Genomic DNA, 23,638 nt, shown 5'->3' with positions numbered 1-23,638 from the left:
GGCAGCCACCTGCTGCGGGTTTCCTGAGCCGAGAGGGACGAGCGATTAGGGAACCAGGGAGGGAGAGAGGGGAGGAGGCTGGTGAGGAGGATAGCGTGGTCGGTGCAATGAGAGGAGGAGTGCGAATGGGTTTTCACCAATCAAGGCCTTTGAAAAGCACAACCGTCAATCATATCAATTAAGTTCTACTGTATAAATTGATCAAGGGCTCTAACATAAGGTACGAAGCTAAAATGGGTCACATATTCACACAGATTGGTTCCTACAGAGGGCAGCGACAGCTCTTACGGGCCTTGTGCTCTAAAACAACCCCTTTACTATTCATGACGTCTCTAGCTTGCCTAAGGGATATACAGTGCATTAGCATCCCATTAGTATCCCATTGGGAGCTCCATCACCTGGCACTCTCTAATGTTGCCTGTCCTGCTGCAGGCGCTGACGCACCGAATATGAAAACAGAGCGAGGCAGAATGTATGCGCTCCTCAAGCTCCAAACACCGTCTGAACTAATACATGTTTTGACAGCTCTCTTTTTTCTGGTTTAATGGCCTCTGTCTGCAAACGTATAACTACATAAGTTACGCTGTAATTGCAAAATCAATGACTATTAGTGAAAACTGCAACGACAAAACTCAGCCTGTTTTGCAGTACACAAACACTAGTCAATGGGTGTGTGTCACACTCCTTGGCTGTGCCCTATTTCGTCAAAGTGTACACTCATACACTCAATCCCATGCATTTTAAACTAAAAGCATTGGATTGGTGTATTTCGCACACCAGTACCTTCCATGAATGTGCACATAGGGCGGATGAAGAATGTATTCCGCAGTAACTGTAATGGTCTGTAGTCCAGAGGGCTACACTACAGTAGCATACCCACAGAGAGGGGGCTGCTGGGTAGGCTGTGTGCTGAGCACTTAGCTTGGCCTGGTGTGGAGGGAGGTGTGGAGAGCAGTGGCAACCTGCCAGCCAACAGGCTGAGGCTGAAGGCTCCATCTGTGGCTGTGCTCCTTGGCATGTCAGCCATTTCCTGTGACAGAGCCCTGGGGTCATGGGTCACTGGCAGGGGAGACTCCCCCAGGACCAGTGGAGAGGTGAGTGTTTGAAGACAAGCATGGCCGGGGGGGGGGGGGGGGGGGGGGGGCAGGTGTGCAAACACAAGGAAAAACAGGACACACACAGCGAGAGACGGACAGATACATCTACATGTGTGCGCAAATCTAGCAAATATGTCTTCCCGCTACAGTGCCAAACTTATGTTTTTTTTGTTCTTCTCTTTCTTGGGCACCTAATTGATGATGTAACTACATTCCCTATATTATTCAATCTGTGCATAGTGGTTTGGTGCCAAGACACCCACATCTCTGCATAGTTTCCCAATGCTTTTGTAACACACACACACCTCTCTCCCCATGTCTAGTTCTCTCTCCTCTTCACCCGCTCCCTCCCTCTACACCCCTCTCCTGTAACGCATTGCCAGTAGGTCCTTTGGGTCCGGTGGCGATTACGCCCTAGAAGAGCTTGTAAAGCTTGCTGCTTAACATTCACAACACATGGCTCATTTCAGTCCAAATATTCAGTCGGACAGTCGCAATGGTTAGACTAGAGTTGCGTCTGAAATGGCACCCTATTCACTATAAAGAGCACTACTTTTGACCAGGACTTTAGTCAAAAGTAGTGCACTACATAGGGAATAGGGTGGCATTTCGGACTTGCCTTAGAGTGAGCGTGCAGCAGCCCAGTCAAAAGGCCTCAAATGGTTTATGGTGGGTGTTCCTGCACATTAGCACGGGAAGGGAGGGTAACCTGCTGCATTCCTTGCACACTTATCATAGCAGCACATGGAGACGCCACAGCTTAGTCAATGAAACCAGAACAGTGTGATAACGTTGAAAGCCATAGTCAACATGGGAGGTTGCGTTAGCAGTTGTCTGTGGTTCTTTGGCATCCATTATAGGAAGTGGTTTCTTCAGGAGATGACGGTGATTTCCACCAAATCCAGACCCTAGTCCCTACACACGCCAGACGTTCCTCCTGGGGACGAGGTTATGCTACTACTTCCTACTAGGCACTTCTGAAGATCTGAAAGGATAAATTCCACCTTGCTGAGACAAGCTGGAACTAGGAAGACATGATGAAACAAGGGTTTATTGGTCTAAGGTGGTCCCCCAGTTTAGAGTCTTCCCTAGTGACTTACAGGTCGTAATGTTGGTTCCACTTGGGGTCCAGCGTGTTCCTCACGGTGTCCGTGGAGTGGCATTGCCCCGAGCCGTCCACCACCACTTTGGCAAAGGGGTCAGGCAGCCCTGTGGAGGAGGAGCCAAAATGGAGGATTGTATTCACAACTGTGGATGGCATAGAAACAATGGAGTCAATGGAACTATATTCACAGTATGGTTCATTTATCTAGCATGGGAAAAGTGTTGATATGAAATGGAGATTATATGTTGCAATTGGAGACAAAATGGAGGATGTGTGCCTGAATAAGTTTCTAGGTAACTGTATTCACAAGCTGATGGCATAGAAACAATGACTATGAACAGACCTAAATTCACATAATATGAATTATCTAACATGAAGATATGTTATAGCTGAAATTGGATAGAAAACATGAGCTGGCGCACACCCAGAGAAAACTATTTCATGTAAAGGTGCTGACTAACGGCAAATAAACTGACTAAAACAAATAAAGCTATAAAAATAAAGAGTGTCGCAAACTCTATATATTAAAAACTCCCAGTAATTTATTGGGTAAATCGGATTTACCCAATAAATTACTGGGAGTTTATATATAGAGTGCGCAACTCTCTCTTTATAACTCAGAGCTGAAATCGGAGCCAAAATGCAGGACATGTGCGTGTCAAAAGGATAGTTTCTATTGAACTGCATTCAAATACAACAGCTGAGTCATAAGACGGCATACAAAACATTCATTGTCAACTGACCTTTATTTACACTGTGACTCATTCAGATAACATACATAGGAAATATTGTGTGTACATGTAGTTGAGCAAGCAGCTCAGAAGCATGTCTTTCCACGCCAGTCTATTAGACTCTTTGGAAACCTGATAAGGGACGACATACACTGCTACCGACCTAAGCAAGATACACATATCCCGTCCGTGCCATGAATAGTATAAAGACTTGTATAAAGAATAGATTGATAGACTAGAGCAATGTGTATTTCAGTTGAGCTTATTCAGTAGTATTTGGAAACAAAACGTTGTTGCCAACTATTCACATCGGAGAGTTACAATGTTGCAATCACTAGGCAGCCAACTGCATTTAGGAAACAGAGTTCTCAATAAATCCACGTATATCACACGTGACACGACCTCACGATAGTTCAAATTACAATAAACATAACATTTATTAACATCATCCAGGAGAACCGTATAGAGTGCGATATCATTTGAGCTGTGGAAACAAGTGTTTTCATAAATGCATGGCGCGGGCCTCGTTTCACATTAGCATTGTAATAAGATTTCTCGCAATGAACCAGCCTTAATACATTTTGTTTATTTACATACCGAATTTGATTGTTCAACATCAGTTTGGCGATTTCTCATTTTGTGGCCACCTAGCGGGTCCTCTTTCCACTGTTGTGGTGCTGAATTACAGTGGGAATGTGGAGTGGTGCGGGACGGCCCAGTCATGACTAGAAGAGATCCAGCTTTTGCCAAACTAACGTCAAAAGTTGAATTGTTTTGTATTTTAGCTAACCCTAACTCTTTCCCTAACATTAACCTAATTTTCCTAACTTGCTACCAAAAGTCAAATCTGAAGTTAATTTGACAAAAGCTGCCATGACCAGCCGGCCCTGGTTTTCGTAGACAGCCTAATAACTAACTAAACACGGCTTACTTAAAATGTTCATGCCTAGGCTAAATTAAATTAGAAAGGCTAGATTGTATTTGAAAACAGCTGTGTTTTGCTATTTATTAATGAAAGTGTTCATACAAATAGCCTATAGGTCAGGTCGTTCGCAAATTATATTATACAAATATGATATTTTGAAGTTGTGTTTTACTGTGAAGGAGACTTGTTTTTCCTACGCTAAATGTTTTAATCTTTTAAAAATAATATTAATTGATGATTTATAGCAGGGATGAATACGCAACGGGTAATGTTTCGCTTTTCAATAAAACCTGTCACGTTGGTGCAAGAACATTGTTCTACTTTATTTAGTCTCTTTTATATTCTGTTAAGATTAATTACAATAATCTAAAATGTGATTTTGAGCCCCGTGGGTGGATGCCCTAATGAGTTACGCATATGGATGTCAGGGAAATTAAAATCTTGCCGGTCACGTTGTTCGGCACCAAATTTTCCTAACGGAAACTTGGTATGCATACACACACAGACTGTGCTCCAGAGAAATGACATACTGCGTGTGACTATAGTTTGGAGTGTGTGTGGCTCCAGGCAATGATACCTCCCACAGGTCAAACTTGTTGAGTCACATTCAACCCTATGCCATACTGGCAGAGGAAGCAGGGACTTCCCTCTGCAGGTGTCTGTCTGTCTGTCTGTCTGTCTGTCTGTCTGTCTGTCTGTCTGTCTGTCTGTCTGTCTGTCTGTCTGTCTGTCTGTCTGTCTGTCTGTCTGTCTGTCTGTCTGTCTGTCTGTCTGTCTGTCTGTCTGTCTGTCTGTCTGTCTGTCTGTCTGTCTGTCTGTCTGTCTGTCTGTCTGTCTGTCTGTCTGTCTGTCTGTCTGTGTGTGTGTGTGTGTGAGTGAGAGAATAAGTCATTTACAGGAAACTGTGCCTTAAAGCCCACAGTAATCCAATACATTCAAAAGGAGATGTGCAACTGTAGCCTAAAGAATGTTCCAATTCACTCTCTTTACCAAAATCCCACACTATGATAACTAGCCTACGAAGAGGACGTGCCTGTGCTTTGTGCTCCATCAGAGGTATTTATTTGTGGCGAGTATCTCCGTCTCGCCATGATATAAAACTACACCAGATCCTCTGGCATAAAGCCAATGTGAAGATACAGAAACTTCACAGTTAACGACCGGGTAGTCTTTCACAGTCAGCCTAATGACCGAGTAACATTAAAATACTATTAAAACTACATTACTGGTTGCTCATCTGTGTTGGTCATAACAGCATGCGTCAGGCATTACTAGCTCATCACCGACGCTCTTCTACCTCATTGGATATTATTGGGGACTAGCGTCGATGTGCATCATGTGTTCTATCTTTAATCTGTATTCGTCAGCCAATACTTCAGGCAGACTGAGCTCCTATGGGACTCCATCTACTGAAAGCTTCAAAGCCAACCAGCTAGCTGACAATCCCATCCCAATGCACGGGGGGGGGGACAGAAATAGCACTGATACAACAAAAATGGGTTACTACTCACGGAAGAAGTCTTTCTTTGACAAGTTCTTCGCACACAGCACTGGAAGAGAAGAGAAGAAGAAACGTTAGATGAGTAAAATGATCGGTGTGGTACAATGGAAGAGCAATATTATGGAATTCCAAATACAACGCAAAGCAGCTGTGGGGAGAAAAAAAAAACAACCTATGAGCTTGCATATTAAATACAACCAAAAGCACAAGAGACAGCATGTGGGCCAAATAGGGGCACTGTTAGACCTATATGACAAGGCAAAGTCCAGTTTAGGCCTACACAAATAGCTTAAGCTACACTCCATTTCAATCCTTCACGCCAGGTATTTGGAGTCTGACAGCTATTATGAAATGAGAACCAACTTTAGCTTGGAATCTGATCCCTGCCAGTACCTTGGATTCCTGCTCTGAATCCCAGACCCCTTTTGCGATAACCTTACTTTTGGGTGGTGCTCCCTCAGAACGTTCAACAGCTCAGTCTGTCCGCCCATTACGAGCTAGCAGAGAGAGCAGTTAAAGAGGCTTCCCTTGTAAAATATTGAGCAGACAAGCATTCTTTCCAATACGGAGCGAATCCCTGAGGTAAGCATCGCAGCCAAGAGCCAACACACAATGGCTTCCAGAAGAGAAGCTAAGATGAGTTGCAGGAGCACTATGCCTAGCTCTCTCGCTCACGTACACAGTTCTCTCCACCATCTCTCCATCTCTGTAAATCTCTCTCCTGGTGTAATGGGGTCCAGGTGAGCCAAAGTGGACCAAAGTCATGGAATGTCTTCCTAGTACTGCCAAGTTGTTATTGGGAGCAATAGAAACTCTGTAGAGTTGGGCAGTATACCATATATACCGTATACTGAGGTATTTGGAAAAAGCCACGGTATGTTTTTCCAATAACGTCAAAACTGTTGAAACTATTTATTTTACGTTTTTTTTATAAATTGGAATGTTTGTAGCTACTTAAGTAAATGCCTGCAGTCAACTTGTGCAATATGTTAAGAGAAAAATAATATTACGTTCTTCATTTCACCCGTCACATTTTTATGAAGCTTACGGTAGTCCCCAATCACATGGTGTTTGTTTACAAGCACACAATGACAAGAGACCAGAGCCTTCTGTGTCACTCACTTTTCTGCAGCATGCGTCAGGTGATCTAATTACAGGATGGAATTCACAACTAAATGTTTGCCAGCTAGATATTTTAGAACTATTAAGTTAACTGTCTAAAAATGTGCCAAACCCTCTGCAGTTGTGCATTTGGTTTGCTAATATAGTAGCTAGTTAGCCAAGTGGTTAACTTCTTCCAAAATCAAGAATTCACTTGCTAACAGCAGAGAATCCCCTCCTGGGTCAAGAGTCTTGCTGGATAATATTTAGTTACTTGTATAGTTTAGGTCAGAAACTGTACAAAATGTTTGCAATGCGCTCGTTAGCATTCTCTATGGGATTTTACATTTACTTGTTAGCTTTGCTAACCTCTGGATTACAGAGTATCAGTGGGGTTTGAAAACAGCACCCCTTGTGTTCAGTGCCAATATTACAGAATATCCCAGTATGGCACAAGGTCGGTATGAAGGTATGACAATCTGGATACAGCCCAAGCCTAAAACTACACGACACACACACACAGGCTACACTTAGTTCTACTCCCCCCCCCCCCCCCCGCCAGATAGCAGGCCCCTCCCAGCCAGGCCCCTACAGATTAGCCAGAGGAGTGGAAAGCCATTCCAAGGAGATGTTTCTGGACCCTGGAGATACCCAGTTGGCCGGTCTTATCAAGATCACTGGTGCTGATTGGGGGATATTAGGGGTGGAACAGTGGAGCAATGGAGGGGGGGAAGGGATTGTTGAGTTAAGGGTGTAGCAGCCCCAGTGTAGTCTAGGAGTCTGACCTCCATGACTTCTTAGCTCACCGCGAGCCTGGAGGAGTCTGGGCCAGAGTCTGACCCAGACAGATAGATGGATGATGACCCCGGAGAATGTGAAGACACAAAATGGAGGAGGGGAGAAGAGAGGCGAGGAGGGGTGTCTGGGTCTCCTTCCATCATATCACTGCTGTGTCTCAGTGTCTAGGCTACTTTCCTATGCCCACAAAGTGACAGGTGAAATGCAACAGTCGAGACGAGAGATAGTACTTTATTAATCCCCAAGGGGAAATGATCATCATGGTATCCAACCTGTCTGGTATCCAACACCACAAAAAACGACTGACTCAGAAACATATGACTAGACTACACACGTACAACATTTGCCTACCTAAATTAGCGTAACTAAAATGCTCCCCATTCTGACAAGAGACAGGAAAGGTATTTTCCCTTGCAGGCGCTGGGAGGACAGATGGGGGGGGGGGGGGGGGGGGTATCCTTTACACAGGCAGTCCTGGGGAATGCACTGCTCTCAAAGCCCACCTCATTACTCAAAGCTGTGGTATGCACTCACTCTCAATGTCTGCAGTATCTGTCACGACACACACATTTCAACGTCCCACAGACTCAACGGTCATTATTTATGCAGGGTGAGGAGTAGGGAGCAGGTGATGGGGCACTTTCCATTCCCATACCGCAACACACACACACACACACACACACACACACACACACACACACACACACAGGTTCTGGATGAGGTCAGAGAGTTGGTGGTTTGTGTGATTCTGTCTGTTTTGGGAAAGAAGAAAAGTGATAGCAGGGTGGGTAGTGGAACCAGTCTCACCATGGAGTTATGTATGGAGGCTGGGGAGAAGTGCACTAAGCACTGACAGCGTCATGATACTGCCAGGAAAAGCCAGTCTGTCACACACACTGTCACGCTTACCAGTCCCCAACAGACAGGCTGCCGGGCCAGACAACACACACACACACACACACACACACACACACACACGTCCCGGAGACAACGTGAAAATTGATTACACACTCAAGAATGTCGAGAGAGGAAAAAGACAGCCACCAAAATGACATAGGGAAGCACGAAGCAAGGAAGTTACGGCTCAAATCACGCACCTTTAATCCGGAGACCAGGACAGCAACCAAAATTACACAGCCAATCGAACAGAATCACAACATCATGACACAGACAATCACAACACAAACCAAATTATACCGCGAAGACTAACAATCAGCTCGCCAGGGGAAATTACACAGCGAGAGCCGACAGTTTGGCTGTGAGCCAAGAACACAAGACAGACTAAACTGATCCTGCAGGGACCAAATGGACATGTCAGGATGAAATGAGGAGAAAACGAGTAGCATAAGAGGTCACAGTCTTGGCTAAAGCAAGTGTAGGCTTATATACTGAAAATGGATTTGTGATTCTAAACGCTAGCAACATGCTGTCAAAAGCTGATTCTAAGGAACACAAAATCCCACGAATTTCAGTCAAATTGCTAAAAAAAAAATAAGAAAATAGCTTAGCCTTAGTGAATTAATCAGTCACTGTAAAGGTTAGTGACAGGCTGGATAGCCAGATCCTTAGGGTGCCCCTAACCACTGATACAGGGTAAGATATTTGTTAATTCCCGTAAGGTTAAGGTTAGGATTATGACCTGGTTAAGGTTAGGATAACTCTGAGTGAAATCTCAGTGGGACATGTCACAGTGACCTCCAGGGGAGGTCATAACCCATGGAGATGGAACTCGGGAGGTCGTAACCCATGGAGACCTGATCAACCCTGCGCCCTTCCATTCACCACACCGTAATAAAGTCGGTACCAGTAGATCTCCTGTTACCCTAATGCTAATGGAGAAAAGGGGATTACCTGCGCCCTGCTCCAATGTCTGACCATGCTAAAATAAAAGCCTCTTTTCACCAATCACCACATCATTGACCTCCCAAGATGCACTGTTACCGGGCAGAATTGGCACCAAATCTGGATGAAGGGCATGTTATGTGAGAAGTGAAAGGGAACGCCAAAATTCAAAGAATTTCTCTTATGCGAGCGGCTTCTCATCAAATATGGATACCATTTAAAATTCTAGCAATTCTAAAAAACGGGAGACGGCAGACACGATTCTTGTCGAGAACATTAATTCAGATGAATGCTGAAGTTCTGCCTTTGAAGAGGCCTGTACCTCCCCATCATCTTCCAGGCGTAAACACCAAGTTTAGTTTTTGTGGCACCCTGCCGAGTAGAGCAATCAAAGGGTGTCAAGGCGTGTACTTCCATGCCTCTGAAAGCAACTGTGCATGCCAAGGGGATATCTTGATTGTGTAAGTGTGTGTCCACTCCACACACACACACACACACACACACACACACACACACACACACACACACACACACACACACCTCTGATAGTGTGAAGGCCTAGATAACATATGGCACTACGGACCACCCTCATGAGAGCCGTGCTGTGCGAGACTTCAAGCCTCTTAAACTCTATTTGACCTCTCTGGGTGAAGCTACTCAGACAGAATACCTATCTACAATGCAAAGACATTATTGAAGCATCTAGATGGTGTGAGTGCTACTTCCTCTCCTGTCTTTAACACTAGACAGCTGTATCTCCTTCACACCAACATGCTGCATTATTAATAAACTGATGAACTTTTCACCCCCGAAACTAAGCCGTCCCCAATTCCTCAGTTCAGTTGAACTTTTCAACCCCGGTTACGTTTTCTGGAAAGTAATCTCAGCGATTGACTTCATAGGCAACACTTTTTGATAATGAGTAGGGATACAGAATTAAATGGCGTGATCGGGGTGGGAAATGTCAAAATGACAACTTTCCAGTACAGTAGCCTACAGGCCTAATGCCTAATACATTAGATTTTATTTGAAGAAATGAATCAACATCTATTTCAAAAATGCCGGCGGAAGAAATGGCAGCAGTTTTACGGGTGCCCAACCAATTGTGCTATTATGTTTTTTTCCCCCGCGTTATTTGTAACTTATTTTGTACATAATGTTTCTGCAACCGTATCTTATAGCCAAAAAAAGAGCTTCTGGATATCAGGACAGCAATCACTCACCTCGGATTAGAGAAATATTTTTTCTTCAACAAGCAAGACGCACAGGACATTCTCCAAACACCCGACAGGGACAACATCCCCATTATTTGCAAGAGGAACCGACGCAGGTACAGAGAACAAAGAGCCGGATGCTTGGTCAGGACCCGGAAAAGGCGAGTGGGAAAGCTGCCGTTACCGTCAATTCTACTCGCCAACGTGCAATCACTGGACAATAAAATAGACGAGGTACGATCACGAATATCCTACCAACGGGACATCAAAAACTGTAATGTCCTATGTTTCACGGAATCGTGGCTGAATGACGACATGGATATTCAGCTAGCGGGATATACGCTGCACCGGCAAGATAGAACAGCACACTCCGGTAAGACGAGGGGGGGGGGGGGGTTGTGCATATTTGTAAACAACAGCTGGTGCACGAAATCTAAGGAAGTCTCTAGATTTTCTCACCTGAAGTAGAATATATTGTGATAAATTGCAGGCCACACTACCTGCCTAGAGAGTTTTCAGCTATACTTTTCGTGTCTGTTTATTTACCACCACAGACAGATGCTGGCACTAAGACCGCACTCAGTCAGCTGTATAAGGAAATAAGCAAACAGGAAACCACTCACCCAGGCGGCGCTCCTAGTGGCCGGAGACTTTAATGCAGGGAAACTTAAATCAGTTCTACCAAATTTCTATCAACATGTTAAATGTGTAACCAGAGGGAACTACCTCAATTGGGCCGACCAACCAGTGCTCCCGCACATTGGCTAACCGGGCTATCTGCATTGTGTCCCACAACCCAACCCTTCTTTTACGCTACTGCTACTCTCTGTTCATCATATATGCAGTCACTTTAACCATATCCACATGTACATACTACTCAATCAGCCTGACTAACCGGTGTCTGTACAGAGCCTCGCTAGTTTTATAGCCTCGCTACTGTATATAGCCTGTCTTTACCTACCTATTGTTCACCTAATACCTTTTTTGCACTATTGGTTAGAGCCTGTAAGCAAGCATTTCACTGTCAGGTCTACACCTGTTGTATTCGGCGCACGTGACAAATAAACTTTGATTTGATCATAAGGTAGGCAGCTACAGTGAGGGAAAAAAGTATTTGATCCTCTGCTGATTTTGTACGTTTGCCCACTGACAAAGAAATGATCAGTCTATAATTTTAATGGTAGGTTTATTTGAACAGTGAGAGACAGAATAAACCAAAAAATCCAGAAAAACGCATGTCAAAAATGTTATAAATTGATTTGCATTTTAACCTGTTAGGGCTAGGGGGCAGTATTTACACGGCCGGATAAAAAACGTACCCGATTTAATCTGGTTACTACTCCTGCCCAGTAACTAGAATATGCATATAATTATTGGCTTTGGATAGAAAACACCCTAAAGTTTCTAAAACTGTTTGAATGGTGTCTGTGAGTATAACAGAACTCATATGGCAGGCAAAAACCTGAAGATTTCATGCAGGAAGTGGCCTGTCTGACAAGGTGTTGTTGTTCTTGCCTCTGTTTATTGAAGACTGAGGATCTTAGCTGTAACGTGACACTTCCTACGGCTCCCATAGGCTCTCAGAGCCCGGGAAAAAGCTGAACGATATCGAGGCAGCCTCTGGCTGAAACACATTATCGCCTTTGACAAGTGGCCGATCAGAGGACAAAGGGCTTAGGCGCGTGCCCGAGTCGACACCATGCTTTATTTTCTTTTGTCTGTTTACCTAATTGCAGATTCCCGGTCGGAATATTATCCTTTTTTACGAGAAAAATGGCATAAAAATTGATTTTAAACAGCGGTTGACATGCTTCGAAGTACGGTAATGAAATATTTAGAAATCTTTTGTCACGAAATGCGGCGTGCGCGTGACCCTTATTTACCATTCGGATAGTGTCTTGAACGCACGAACAAAACGCCGCTGTTGGAACATAACTATGGATTATTTGGGACCAAACCAACATTTGTTATTGAAGTAGAAGTCCTGGTAATCAAACTTTTCTAATAGTAAATCGGAGTTTGGTGAAGGCTAAACTTGCTGGGTGTCTAAATAGCTAGCCCTGTGATGCCGGGCTATCTACTTAGAATATTGCAAAATGTGCTTTCACCGAAAAGCTATTTTAAAATCGGACATATCGAGTGCATAGAGGAGTTCTGTATCTATAATTCTTAAAATAATTGTTATGCTTTTTGTGAACGTTTATCGTGAGTAATTTAGTAAATTGTTAGTAAATTCGCCGGAGGTTTGCGGGGGGTATGCTAGTTCTGAACGTCACATGCTAATGTAAAAAGCTGTTTTTTGATATAAATATGAACTTGATTGAACAAAACATGCATGTATTGTATAACATAATGTCCTAGGTGTGTCATCTGATGAAGATCATCAAAGGTTAGTGCTGCATTTAGCTGTCTTCTGGGTTTATGTGACATTATATGCTAGCTTGAAAAATGGGTGTCTGATTATTTCTGGCTGGGTACTCTGCTGACATAATCTAATGTTTTGCTTTCGTTGTAAAGCCTTTTTGAAATCGGACAGTGTGGTTAGATTAACGAGAGTCTTGTCTTTAAAATGCTGTAAAATAGTCATATGTTTGAGAAATTGAAGTAATAGCATTTCTAAGGTATTTGAAAAACGCGCCACAGGATTCCACTGGCTGTTACGTAGGTGGGACGATTTGGTGCCACCTACCCTAGAGAGGTTAATGAGGGAAATAAGTATTTGACCCCCTCTCAATCAGAAAGATTTCTGGCTCCCAGGTGTCTTTTATACAGGTAACTAGCTGAGATTAGGAGCACACTCTTAAAGGGAGTGCTCCTAATCTCAGTTTGTTACCTGTATAAAAGACACCTGTCCACAGAAGCAATCAATCAGATTCCAAACTCTCCACCATGGCCAAGACCAAAGAGCTCTCCAAGGATGTCAGGGACAAGATTGTAGACCTACACAAGGCTGGAATGGGCGACAAGACCATCGCCAAGCAGCTTGGTGAGAATGTGACAACAGTTGGTGTGATTATTCGCAAATGGAAGAAACACAAAAGAACTGTCAATCTCCCTCGGCCTGGGGCTCCATGCAAGTTCTCACCTCGTGGAGTTGCAATGATCATGAGAACATTAAGGAATCAGCCCAGAACTACACGGGAGGATCTTGTCAATGATCTCAAGGCAGCTGGGACCATAGTCACCAAGAAAACAATTGGTAACACACTACGCCGTGAAGGACTGAAATCCTACAGCGCCCGCAAGGTCCCCTGCTCAAGAAAGCACATATACATGCCCGTCTGAAGTTTGCCAATGAACATCTGAATGATTCAGAGGACAACTGGGTGAAAGTGTTGTGGTCAGATGAGACCAAAATGGAGCTCTTTGGCATCAACTCAACTCGCCGTGTTTGGAGGAGGAATGCTGTCTATGACCCCAAGAACACCATCCCCACTGTCAAACATGGACATGGAAACATTATGCTTTGGGGGTGTTTTTCTGCTAAGGGGACATGACAACTTCACCGCATCAAAGGGACGATGGACGGGGCCATGTACCGTCAAATCTTGGGTGAGAACCTCCTTCCCTCAGCCAGGGCATTGAAAATGGGTCGTGGATGGGTATTCCAGCATGACAATGACCCAAAACACACGGCCCAGGCAACAAAGGAGTGGCTCAAGAAGAAGCATATTAAGGTCCTGGAGTGGCCTAGCCAGTGTCCAGACCTTAATCCCATAGAAAATCTGTGGAGGGAGCTGAAGGTTCGAGTTGCCAAACGTCAGCCTCGAAACCTTAATGACTTGGAGAAGATCTGCAAAGAGGAGTGGGACAAAATTCCTCCCGAGATGTGTGCAAACCTGGTGGCCAACTACAAGAAACGTCTGACCTCTGTGATTGCCAACAAGGGTTTTGCCACCAGGTGCTAAGTCATATTTTGCAGAGGGTGTCAAATACTTATTTCCCTCATTAAAATGCAAATAAATTTTATACAATTTTTGACATGCGTTTTTCTGGATATTTCTGTTGTTATTCTGCCTCTCACTGTTCAAATAAACCTACCAATAAAATTATAGACTGACCATTTCTTTGTCAGTGGGAAAACGTACAAAATCAGCAGGGGATCAAATACTTTTTCCCTTCACTGTATGCATTTTACAAAACAGAATAGGCTGCAGCTTCCATGGGTTAACCTGTTGTGGTATAGGTGGCAGTATTTTCACGGCCGGATAAAAAAACGTACCCGATTTAAACTGGTTACTACTCTTGCCCAGAAACGAGAATATGCATGTAATTAGTAGATTTGGATAGCAAACACTCTAAAAGTTTCTAAAACTGTTTGAATGGTGTCTGAGTATAACAGAACTCATATGGCAGGCCAAAACCTGAGAAGATTCCATACAGGAAGTGCCATGTCTGACAATTTGTTGTCCTTCTGTTGCATCTCTATCGAAAATACAGCATCTGTGCTGTAACGTGACACTTTCTAAGGCTTCCATTGGCTCTCTAAAGCCGCCAGAAAGTGGAATGGGGTGTCTGCTGTCTCTGGGCAAAGTACAGCACCTATGTTTGTGAGTGGTCAGCCTGGGGACAGTGAGATTGAGATGCGCGTTCACGAGAATTCTCAAATTTTTTCTTTCAGCCTTTGAATGAATACAACGTTTCCCGGTTGGAATATTATCGCTATTTTACGAGAAAAGTAGCATAAAAATGGATTTTAAACAGCATTTGACATGCTTCTAAGTACAGTAATGGAATATTTTGAAATTTCTTGTCACGAAATGCGCTCGCACGTCACCGTTTGGATAGTTACCTGAACGCATGAACAAAACGGCGGTATTTGGATATAACTATGGATTATTTGGAACCAAAACAACATGCTGTTGTTGAAGTAGAAGTCCTGCGAGTGCATTCTGACGAAGAACAGCAAAGGTAATCCAATTTTAGTAATAGTAATTCTGAGTTTAGGTGACCCCGAAGTTGGCGGATGTCAAAATAGCTAGCCGTGATGGCCGAGCTATGTAATCAGAATATTGTGAAATGTGCTTTCGCCGAAAAGCTATTTTAAAATCGGACATAGTGATTGCATAAAGGAGTTCTGTATCTATAATTCTTAAAATAATTATGTATTTTGTCAACGTTTATCGTGAGTAATTTAGTAAATTCACAGGAAGTTTTCAGTGGGTATGCTAGTTCTGAACATCACATGCTAATGTAAAAAGCTGTTTTTTGATATAAATATGAACTTGATTCAACAAAACATGCATGTATTGTATAACAATGTCCTAGGAGTGTCATCTGATGAAGATCAAAGGTTAGTGCTGCATTCAGCTGTGGTTTGGGTTTATGTGACATTTATGCTTGCTTGGAAAATGGCTGTGTGATTATTTGTGTCTATGTACTCTCCTAACATAATGTAATGTTTTGCTTTCACTGTAAAGTGCATCTATAAAATGGTGTAAAATAGTCCTGTTTGAGAACTTTGAACTATGACATTTTGTGGTTTTAAATTTGGCGCTCTGATTTGTCACTGGCTGTTGAATGGTGTGGGACGATTTCCTCCCACCTCCCACCTAGAGAGGTTAAAGCAGCGTTTCCCAAACTCAGTACTCGTTTTTGTCCTAGCACTACACAGCTGACTCAAATCAAAGCTTGATGATTAGTTTATTATTTGAATCAGCTGTGTAGTGCTATGGCAAAAAAAAATAAACATGCAACCCTTGGGGACCGAGTTTGGTAAAGTGAGGTGACCACTTCTCAGCCCAGCCTGAGGACCAAGCGTTCTCAGATGTTGACCTGGGAAACAGGGGTCAGTGGAGCCTCTTGTAAACACAGAACCTGCTGACAGCCCATATCAAACTAGCAGGAATCCTCTTTATAAGCCTTTTCTGAAGGGGATACCCTGAAGATCAGGATTTCCCAACCCTCTCCTTCACATTTTTGTTTTAAACCTAAAAAAACTGGCACACCTGATTCAATTAGTCAAATAATCAAGCCTTTGACTAATGTGTGCCAGTTTAGGGTTAAAACAAACATTTGAAACGTCTGGGGGGGCCCAAGGAGAGGGTTGGGAAACCCTGCTGTAGATGGTCACTCCTAAAATGTGATTTATGCTTGATCCGGAAATGCAGTGTGGAGGCTCCGTACGTTTGCACATGTTTGACTAGGCCTACCTCCTGGCCAAACCAATAGAGGGTTAACTTTATCTTCCAATTGAGGGTGGAGGCAAGAGACAGTGGCCACTCAATGCACTGTCCACACACTGAGACATCACCATCCATCACAGAGGTCAACCCAGAGCTCCTCTCCCCTCCATTGTCTCCCTTATGAGTTATACCTGAAGGTCACGTCACTGCAGGCCGACCGTCATCCGACTACTGACTCAGAGTATTGAAGTAGCCAAGGGCATTGATCTCGCCGTCTGAAACAATGGCCGTTGTGGATGGTGGATGTGGACATTAGCCCTGGATGAGGGCTAAAGGGTCATTATAGGGCCAGGAGTGTTTCCTCAACAGCCTGACCATGAAAAGCTCTGTCCCTCTGGCAGACACAGGACCGGAATTCTCCCTCTGTCTCTCTGCTGACAGTGTACCTCACTATAAGCTTTGTGAAGTCGAGTGGGGACCATATGTTGCAATAAGCCGATTCTAAAAAAAAAAAAGGACACATCCACACTGCACAGTGGAATAATGTTCAAATAGCCTTGTAGGACATCTGTGTTGTCCAACATGATGAAATTTGGATAAGTGAGTCCAATGAGGGAACTAACTACAATCACCCCAGGCCTCTTAAATTCTGATTATGATATGATGAAACCATAGCGGCTAAACCACCCTGAGCCAAAGGTTTGTGGCTGCCTGGTAGCTGGGGGAGATTGCGTGACTGGGCAAGTCTCCCACAGTCAACTAGGCCATTTTCTGGTCCATTTGTTCACATTAGAATACAATTGCTGGCGGGCTGAGAAGGGATTGCAGTGAAGCGATTGTAGCCGAAAGGGCCGATCAGCCTCCAAAGATGCCTTATTGTTGATAGAGCAATGCATAGATAGTAGTCTCTCAAACCATGAGAGGACTGCTTATATTATTGAAGTGACTTCATCCCTGCAGTCAGCATTCTAAAAATCCCATCATCCAGTTGAGGAGCAACAACATACAAGTTATTTTTATGCCTAATGCATGCTTTCTAAATGATTTATGCTAACAAAACTCTGCTTGTAGGCTATTTCAATTTCAATCCAGTTCAAGTAGGCCTATTGGCTTTGCCATTTTACATCCTCTAGCGCTTGGTGTGACTAGACACTGTCAAATATAATCCCATACAGTGTCTGTCCATGGAGGGCTGACATTGAGAGAAAATTGCACCATATTGACTTAGTCTGCATCTGGATGAACAAGTAAAATGTGTTTTAGGGAAGCTTTTAGAGTATTGTCTTTTCAAACTATCAAAGAAAAATATTGTGTAAGAAAGACTGTCAACTTTAATTTTTTACATTTCAATTATACAAAATTCCTGCAACCATTAGAATGTTATATACAGTTGAAGTCGGGAGTTTACATACACTTAGGTTGGAGTCATTAAAATTCGTTTTTCAACCACTCCACAAATATCTTGTTTAACAAACTATAGTTTTGGCAAGTCGGTTAAGACATCTACTTTGTGCATGACACAAGTCATTTTTCCAACAATTGTTTACAGACAGATTATTTCACTTATAATTCACTGTCAGAATTTTACATACACTAAGTTGACTGTGCCTTTAAACCGCTTGGAAAAATCCAGAAAATTATGTCATGGCTTTAGAAGCTTCTGATAAATTATGTCAATTAGCCTGAGTCAATTGGAGGTGTACCTGTGGATGTATTTCAAGGCCTACCTTCAAACTCAGTGCCTCTTTGTTTGACATCATGGGAAAATCAAAAGAAATCAGCCAAGACCTCAGAAGAAAAAAAATTGTAGACCTCCACATGTCTGGTTCATCCTTGGGAGCAATTTACAAAACACCTGAAGGTACCACGTTCATCTGTACCAACAATAGTACGCAAGTATAAACACCATGGGACCACGCTGCCGTCATACCGCTCAGGAAGGAGACGCGTTGTCTCCTAGAGATTAACGTACTTTGGTGTAAAAAGTGCAAATCAATCCCAGAACAACAGCAAAGGACCTTGTGAAGATGCTGGAGGAAACAGGTACAAAAGTATCTATATCCACAGTAAAACGAGTCCTATATCGACATAACCTGAAAGGCCGCTCAGCAAGGAAGAAGCCACTGCTCCAAAACCGCCATAAAAAAAGCCAGACTACGGTTTGCAACTGCACATGGGGACAAAGACCGTAGTTTTTGGAGAAATGTCCTCTGGTCTGATGAAACAAAAATAGAACTGTCTGGCCATAATGACCATCGTTATGTTTGAGGAAAAATGGGGAGGCTTGCAAGCCAAAGAACACCATCCTAACCGTGAAGCACATGGGTGGCAGCATCATGTTGTGGGGGTGCTTTTGCTGCAGGAGGGACTGGTGCACTTCACAAAATAGATGGCGTTTAAGAAGGGAAAATTATGTGGATAAATTGAAGCAACATCTCAAGACATCAGTAAGTTAAAGCTTGGTCGCAAATGGGTCTTCCAAATGGACAATGGCCCCAAGCATACTTCCAAAGTTGTGGCAAAATGGCTTAAGGACAACAAAAGGTATTGGAGTTGCCATCACAAAGCCCTGACCTCAATCCCATAGAAAATTTGTGGGGAGAACTGAAAAAGCATGTGCGAGCAAGGAGGCCTACAAACCTGACTCAGTTACACCAGCTCTGTCAGGAGGAACGGGCCAATATTCACCCAACTTATTGTGGGAAGCTTGTGGTAGGCTACCCGAAGTTAAACGTTTGACCCAAGTTAAACAATTTAAAGACAATGCTACCAAATACTAATTGAGTGTATGTAAACTTCTGACCCACTGGGAATGTGATGAAAGAAATAAAAGCTGAAATAAATCATTTCCTCTACTATTATTCTGACATTTCACATTCTTCAAATAAAATGGTGATCTAACTGACCTAAGACAGGGAATTTTTACTAGGATTAAATGTCAGGAATTGTGAAAAACTGAGTTTCAATGTATTTGGCTAAGGTGTATGTAAACTTCCGACTTCAAATGTATATGGGGGATACAAACATCCCAGCTCTGCTGATTTTGCTGCGAAGAGATCATTTGTTTTGGATCATTAGTTTTGGTACTGTTCATATGTAGCTTGTTTTTAGTCGCAGGTTCAGGAACGGCTGAACATTTTTAACATTTACCTGGAGCTAACTCTGCAAATAGCACTGCTGGGTGATTAGAAAAGTCATAGTCAACTGATCAATAATATAATACTCTTAGCAAAAAAATCTATCTGTAATTTACAATCTGTAGAAACTAATCAGAATAGAAAGATTCAGAACTTTTGTGAAACATTACAACACAGTTGAAAAAGATATGGCAAATAGAAACCAAAACTAGATGGTGTTCAGAGATACAGAGATAGATGGGAGGGGTTAAGCGGTGCTGAAGGGTGGGACTAAAAATAAGAAAACTAAATGTAAAATATACTGTGACCGTATAATGTATATAGGTATAGAACTTTTGTAAAAAAGCACAGTTGAAAAATATACAGTAAATTTGGACACACCTACTCATTCAAGGGTTTTTCTTAATTTTTTACTATTTCTACATTGTAGAATAATAGTGAAGACATCAAAATTATGTAATAACACATATGGAATCATGTAGTAACCAAAAAAGTATTCAAATATATTTTGATTTATACTTGAGATTCTTCAAAGTAGCCACCTTTTGCCTTGATGACAGCTTTGCACATTCTTGGCATTCTCTCAACCAGCTTCTTGAGGTAGTCACCTGGAATGCATTTCAATTAACAGGTGGTGTGCCTTGTTAAATGTTAATTTGTGGAATTTCTTTCCTTCTTTAAGATGAACTTGGTATTTTACCAAATAGGGCTTTCTTCTGTATACCACCCGTACCTTGTCACAACAACTGATTGGCTCAAACGCCTTAAAGTTAAGAAATTCACACACAAAAAAAATAATATATATATATATATATATATATATATATATATATATATATATTATATAGTGGATTGCATTGATGAAGCCACAATCTGCAATATTAAAGCTTATCTACCCACAAAAAAATATATTAAAAAAAGGACAGTCAACACAACATTACGATTCACGTAGGAAACAAACTTGCGTTTCCATCCCTCAGCTCTCTACTGCCATGCTAAATTACATAAATTCGCACATTAGCTTCTATAAATGTTGTGGCGGTACTAAATATTAGCACGGTCAATACACTGCGGCTAAGAAGCTGTTTAGAAGGAAGTTTTCTACTTTGGGGAGCGGATTTAGCGGTTTTATAGCATGAAACATTGCAGGAATTGCCAGCAACATGAATAGCCTATAAGCTAAGCTAAGTGCAGTAAAATGTAGCCCAGCCTGACTTAATGAAAGGCAAAGTAACAATTCAAATTACATTAGAATGCTATTTTATTCCTAAATTGAATGATGTTTTAATGAAAAATGAAAAGCTGAAATGGCTTGAATCAAACCTTTTGTTATGGCAAGCCTAAATACGTTTAGGCGTAAAAATGTGCTTAACAAGTCTAATAATAAATTGCATGGACTCCCTCTGTGTGCAATAATAGTATTTGACATGATGTTTGAATGACTACCTTATCTCTGTACCCCACACATATAATTATCTGTAAAGTCCCTCAGTCGAGCAGTGAATTTCAAAACACAGATTCAACCAAAGACCAAGGAGGTTTTCCAATGACTCGCAAAGAAGGGCACCTACTGGTAGATGGGTAAAAATGTGAAAAGCAGACACTGAATATCCCTTTGAGCATGGTGAAGTTATTAATTAAACTTTGGATGGTATATTAATACACCCAGTCACTACAAAGATACATGCATCCTTCCTAACTCAGTTGCCGGAGAGGACGGAAACCTCTCAGGGATTTCACTATGAGGCCAATGATGACTTTAAAACGGGTGCAAAGTTTAATGGCTGTGCTATGAGAAAACTGAGGATGGATCAACAACAGTGTAGTTACTCCACAATACTAACTTAATTGACAGAGTGAAAAGGAAGCCTGTACAGAATTAAAAATGTTCCAAAACATGCATCCTGTTTGCAACAAGGCACTAAAGTAATACTGCAAAAAATGTGGCAAAGCGTTTCATTTTTTTCCTGAATACAAAGTGTTATTGTATTTGCCCCAAACTCCATATTTTCAAGCATAGTGGTGGCTGCATCATGTTAAGGGCATGCTTGTAATCGTTAAGGACTGGGGAGTTTTTCAGGATGAAAAGAAACGTAATGGAGCTAAGCACAGGTAGAATCCTAGAGGAAAACCTGGTTCACTCTGCTTTCCACCAGACACTGGGAGATGAACTCACCTTTCAGCGGGACAATAACCTAAAACAAGGCCAAATCTACCAAGAGGACAGTGAATGTTCCAGAGTGGCCAAGTTAGTCTTGACTTAAATCTACTTGAAAATTTATGGCACTAGCCATGATGAAAACTATGACAGAGCTTGAAGAATTTAGAAAATAAAAATGGGCAAATGTTGCACAATCCAGGTGTGGAAAGCTCTTAGACTTACCCAGAAAGACTCACAGCTGTAATCGATGCCAAAGGTGCTTCGACAAAGTATTGAATCAGGGGTGTGAATACTTATGTTAATTAGATATTTCTGAGTTTCTTTTCAATCATTTGGACACATTTCTAAAAACCATTTTCATTTTGTCATTATGGGGTATTGTGTGTAGATGGGCGAGAAACAATTATTTCATCCATTTTGAATTCAGGCTGTAACATAATGTGGAATAAGTCAAGGCATATGAATACTTCCTGAAGGCACTGTATGTGGAATCTTTACAGCCATCTATACAGTCAGACATTACCCTGTCAACTAAACTATATACTAGCCTAATGAGACAGCAGAACACTGATCCAATGTTAGTTCAGCTATTGACCTCCATTGGATTGGGATAGGATAAGCTGAATGTTCTAGACTTCTAGTCTGGAGAGCTTTGGCGACACCGACCACAGCGTGAAAAGACTATGACAACGTGGGCTGGGATGGAAAACTACTGAGAAGGGGGAAGGACGGGCTGCTTTTAAGGAAGCGGGGGGTGTGTGAAAACAAGGGAGAAAAGAGTCAACGGATGGATTCCCAGCTAGTTCAGGTCATACGTCAAAATGAGTGCGTGTATGCAGTTGCCAAGAGACAGACACACCTCACCCACCTCCCTGTAATGGGCTCTGTGTTATGACCCAGGCCATGCTTTGCTGTCGAACAAGACTCTCCCCCAACACGCCACCCACGTTGCAAACCTCATTACCGATAGACAGGGGCCTGTAGACGCCCATCAGTCACCTCTGCCCTGTTTGGACTCCTGTTTCAGCCCCACACTGTCTCATTCACAGCATTGTTCCAGTACAAACAAAAGGCTTCCTCTTCACCACGGCTCCCTCCCTGGCCTGTCAGCTTTCAGTGGAGAAACGTATGGCATGTACGTATGGAGTTTAGGGTAGTAAACTGACCCAGCCGCTAGAACGATCCGGGACGTCTACACACAAACTGATGCGGAGGACATCAAACAAGAGTTCTTATCTACAGCACACTTCCTTTGGCCAGCCGTTGCTCCCTCCATCCCTCTGCCTTCCAGCTCTACGAATGCTCAGGATGCCAATTATGTCATCCATTAAATAGCCCCGCCTCAGCCATGGCTCCCTGCTCTCGAGCTGCTCCAGTTGACACTCCCCTCATCAGCGCCCAGACGCTAACCTGAAATCTGGAGAGGAACGCAGAGCAGCCACTCACAACAAGCTGGCACACTGCCTGACAAACAGGGGAGAACGGAGGGAGGGAGGGAGCGAGCGAGCAAGAGGGAGCTAGGCTAGTGTAAATACAGAGTATTACAGAATACGCACAGTAGGAGAAGTATGCTAGCTGAGGTAAAATAATAGATGCTAAATTAGAGCTCCATCATTTGTACTTTCCAAATGGAAGGTTTCATGCGTCGCCTGATGAATAATATGGTCTAGCCTAACTAGAAATGTATCAATCACGTGCCAACAAGAGCGCTTTGTGGTTGTCTAAAAATGAATAGGATATGGCTGCTCTTTGGAATGCTGCTCTACCTGTGACCAATGACAAAGTCATTTCCTGCGGGGCCTCTCTGGTTGAGGCTCTGCCTGGCTGAAGCTATGGGAGGGAGAGCCTCACAGATACATGACTCAGGGTTCGACCAACCCTGCTATTCTTCCTTGACCTGG

General features: G+C 42.9%; 1 protein-coding gene across 4 annotated transcripts in view; it reads right to left on the bottom strand.

The window, feature by feature from the left end:
* LOC115208608 (E3 ubiquitin-protein ligase SMURF2) overlaps nucleotides 1-23,638 on the bottom strand; it is an 83,196-nt gene that overhangs the window by 39,191 nt on the left and 20,367 nt on the right. For 2 of the 4 annotated variants that reach the window (XM_029776799.1, XM_029776798.1), the window contains exons 2-3: nucleotides 5,370-5,408; nucleotides 2,198-2,345 (exon numbers count right to left, since the gene is read on the bottom strand). In XM_029776799.1, coding sequence (XP_029632659.1) covers nucleotides 2,198-2,345; nucleotides 5,370-5,408 — 187 coding nt within the window. The remainder of the gene's footprint in view (nucleotides 1-2,197; nucleotides 2,346-5,369; nucleotides 5,409-23,638) is intronic. The other 2 variants (XM_029776801.1, XM_029776802.1) reach the window with 1 other exon arrangement.

The sequence above is a fragment of the Salmo trutta genome, chromosome 14, assembly GCF_901001165.1.
Source record: "Salmo trutta chromosome 14, fSalTru1.1, whole genome shotgun sequence".
NCBI classification, from domain to species: Eukaryota; Metazoa; Chordata; class Actinopteri; order Salmoniformes; family Salmonidae; genus Salmo; species Salmo trutta.
The sequence above is the reverse complement of the archived record's forward strand: the minus strand, read 5'-3'. Positions and strand labels throughout refer to the sequence as shown.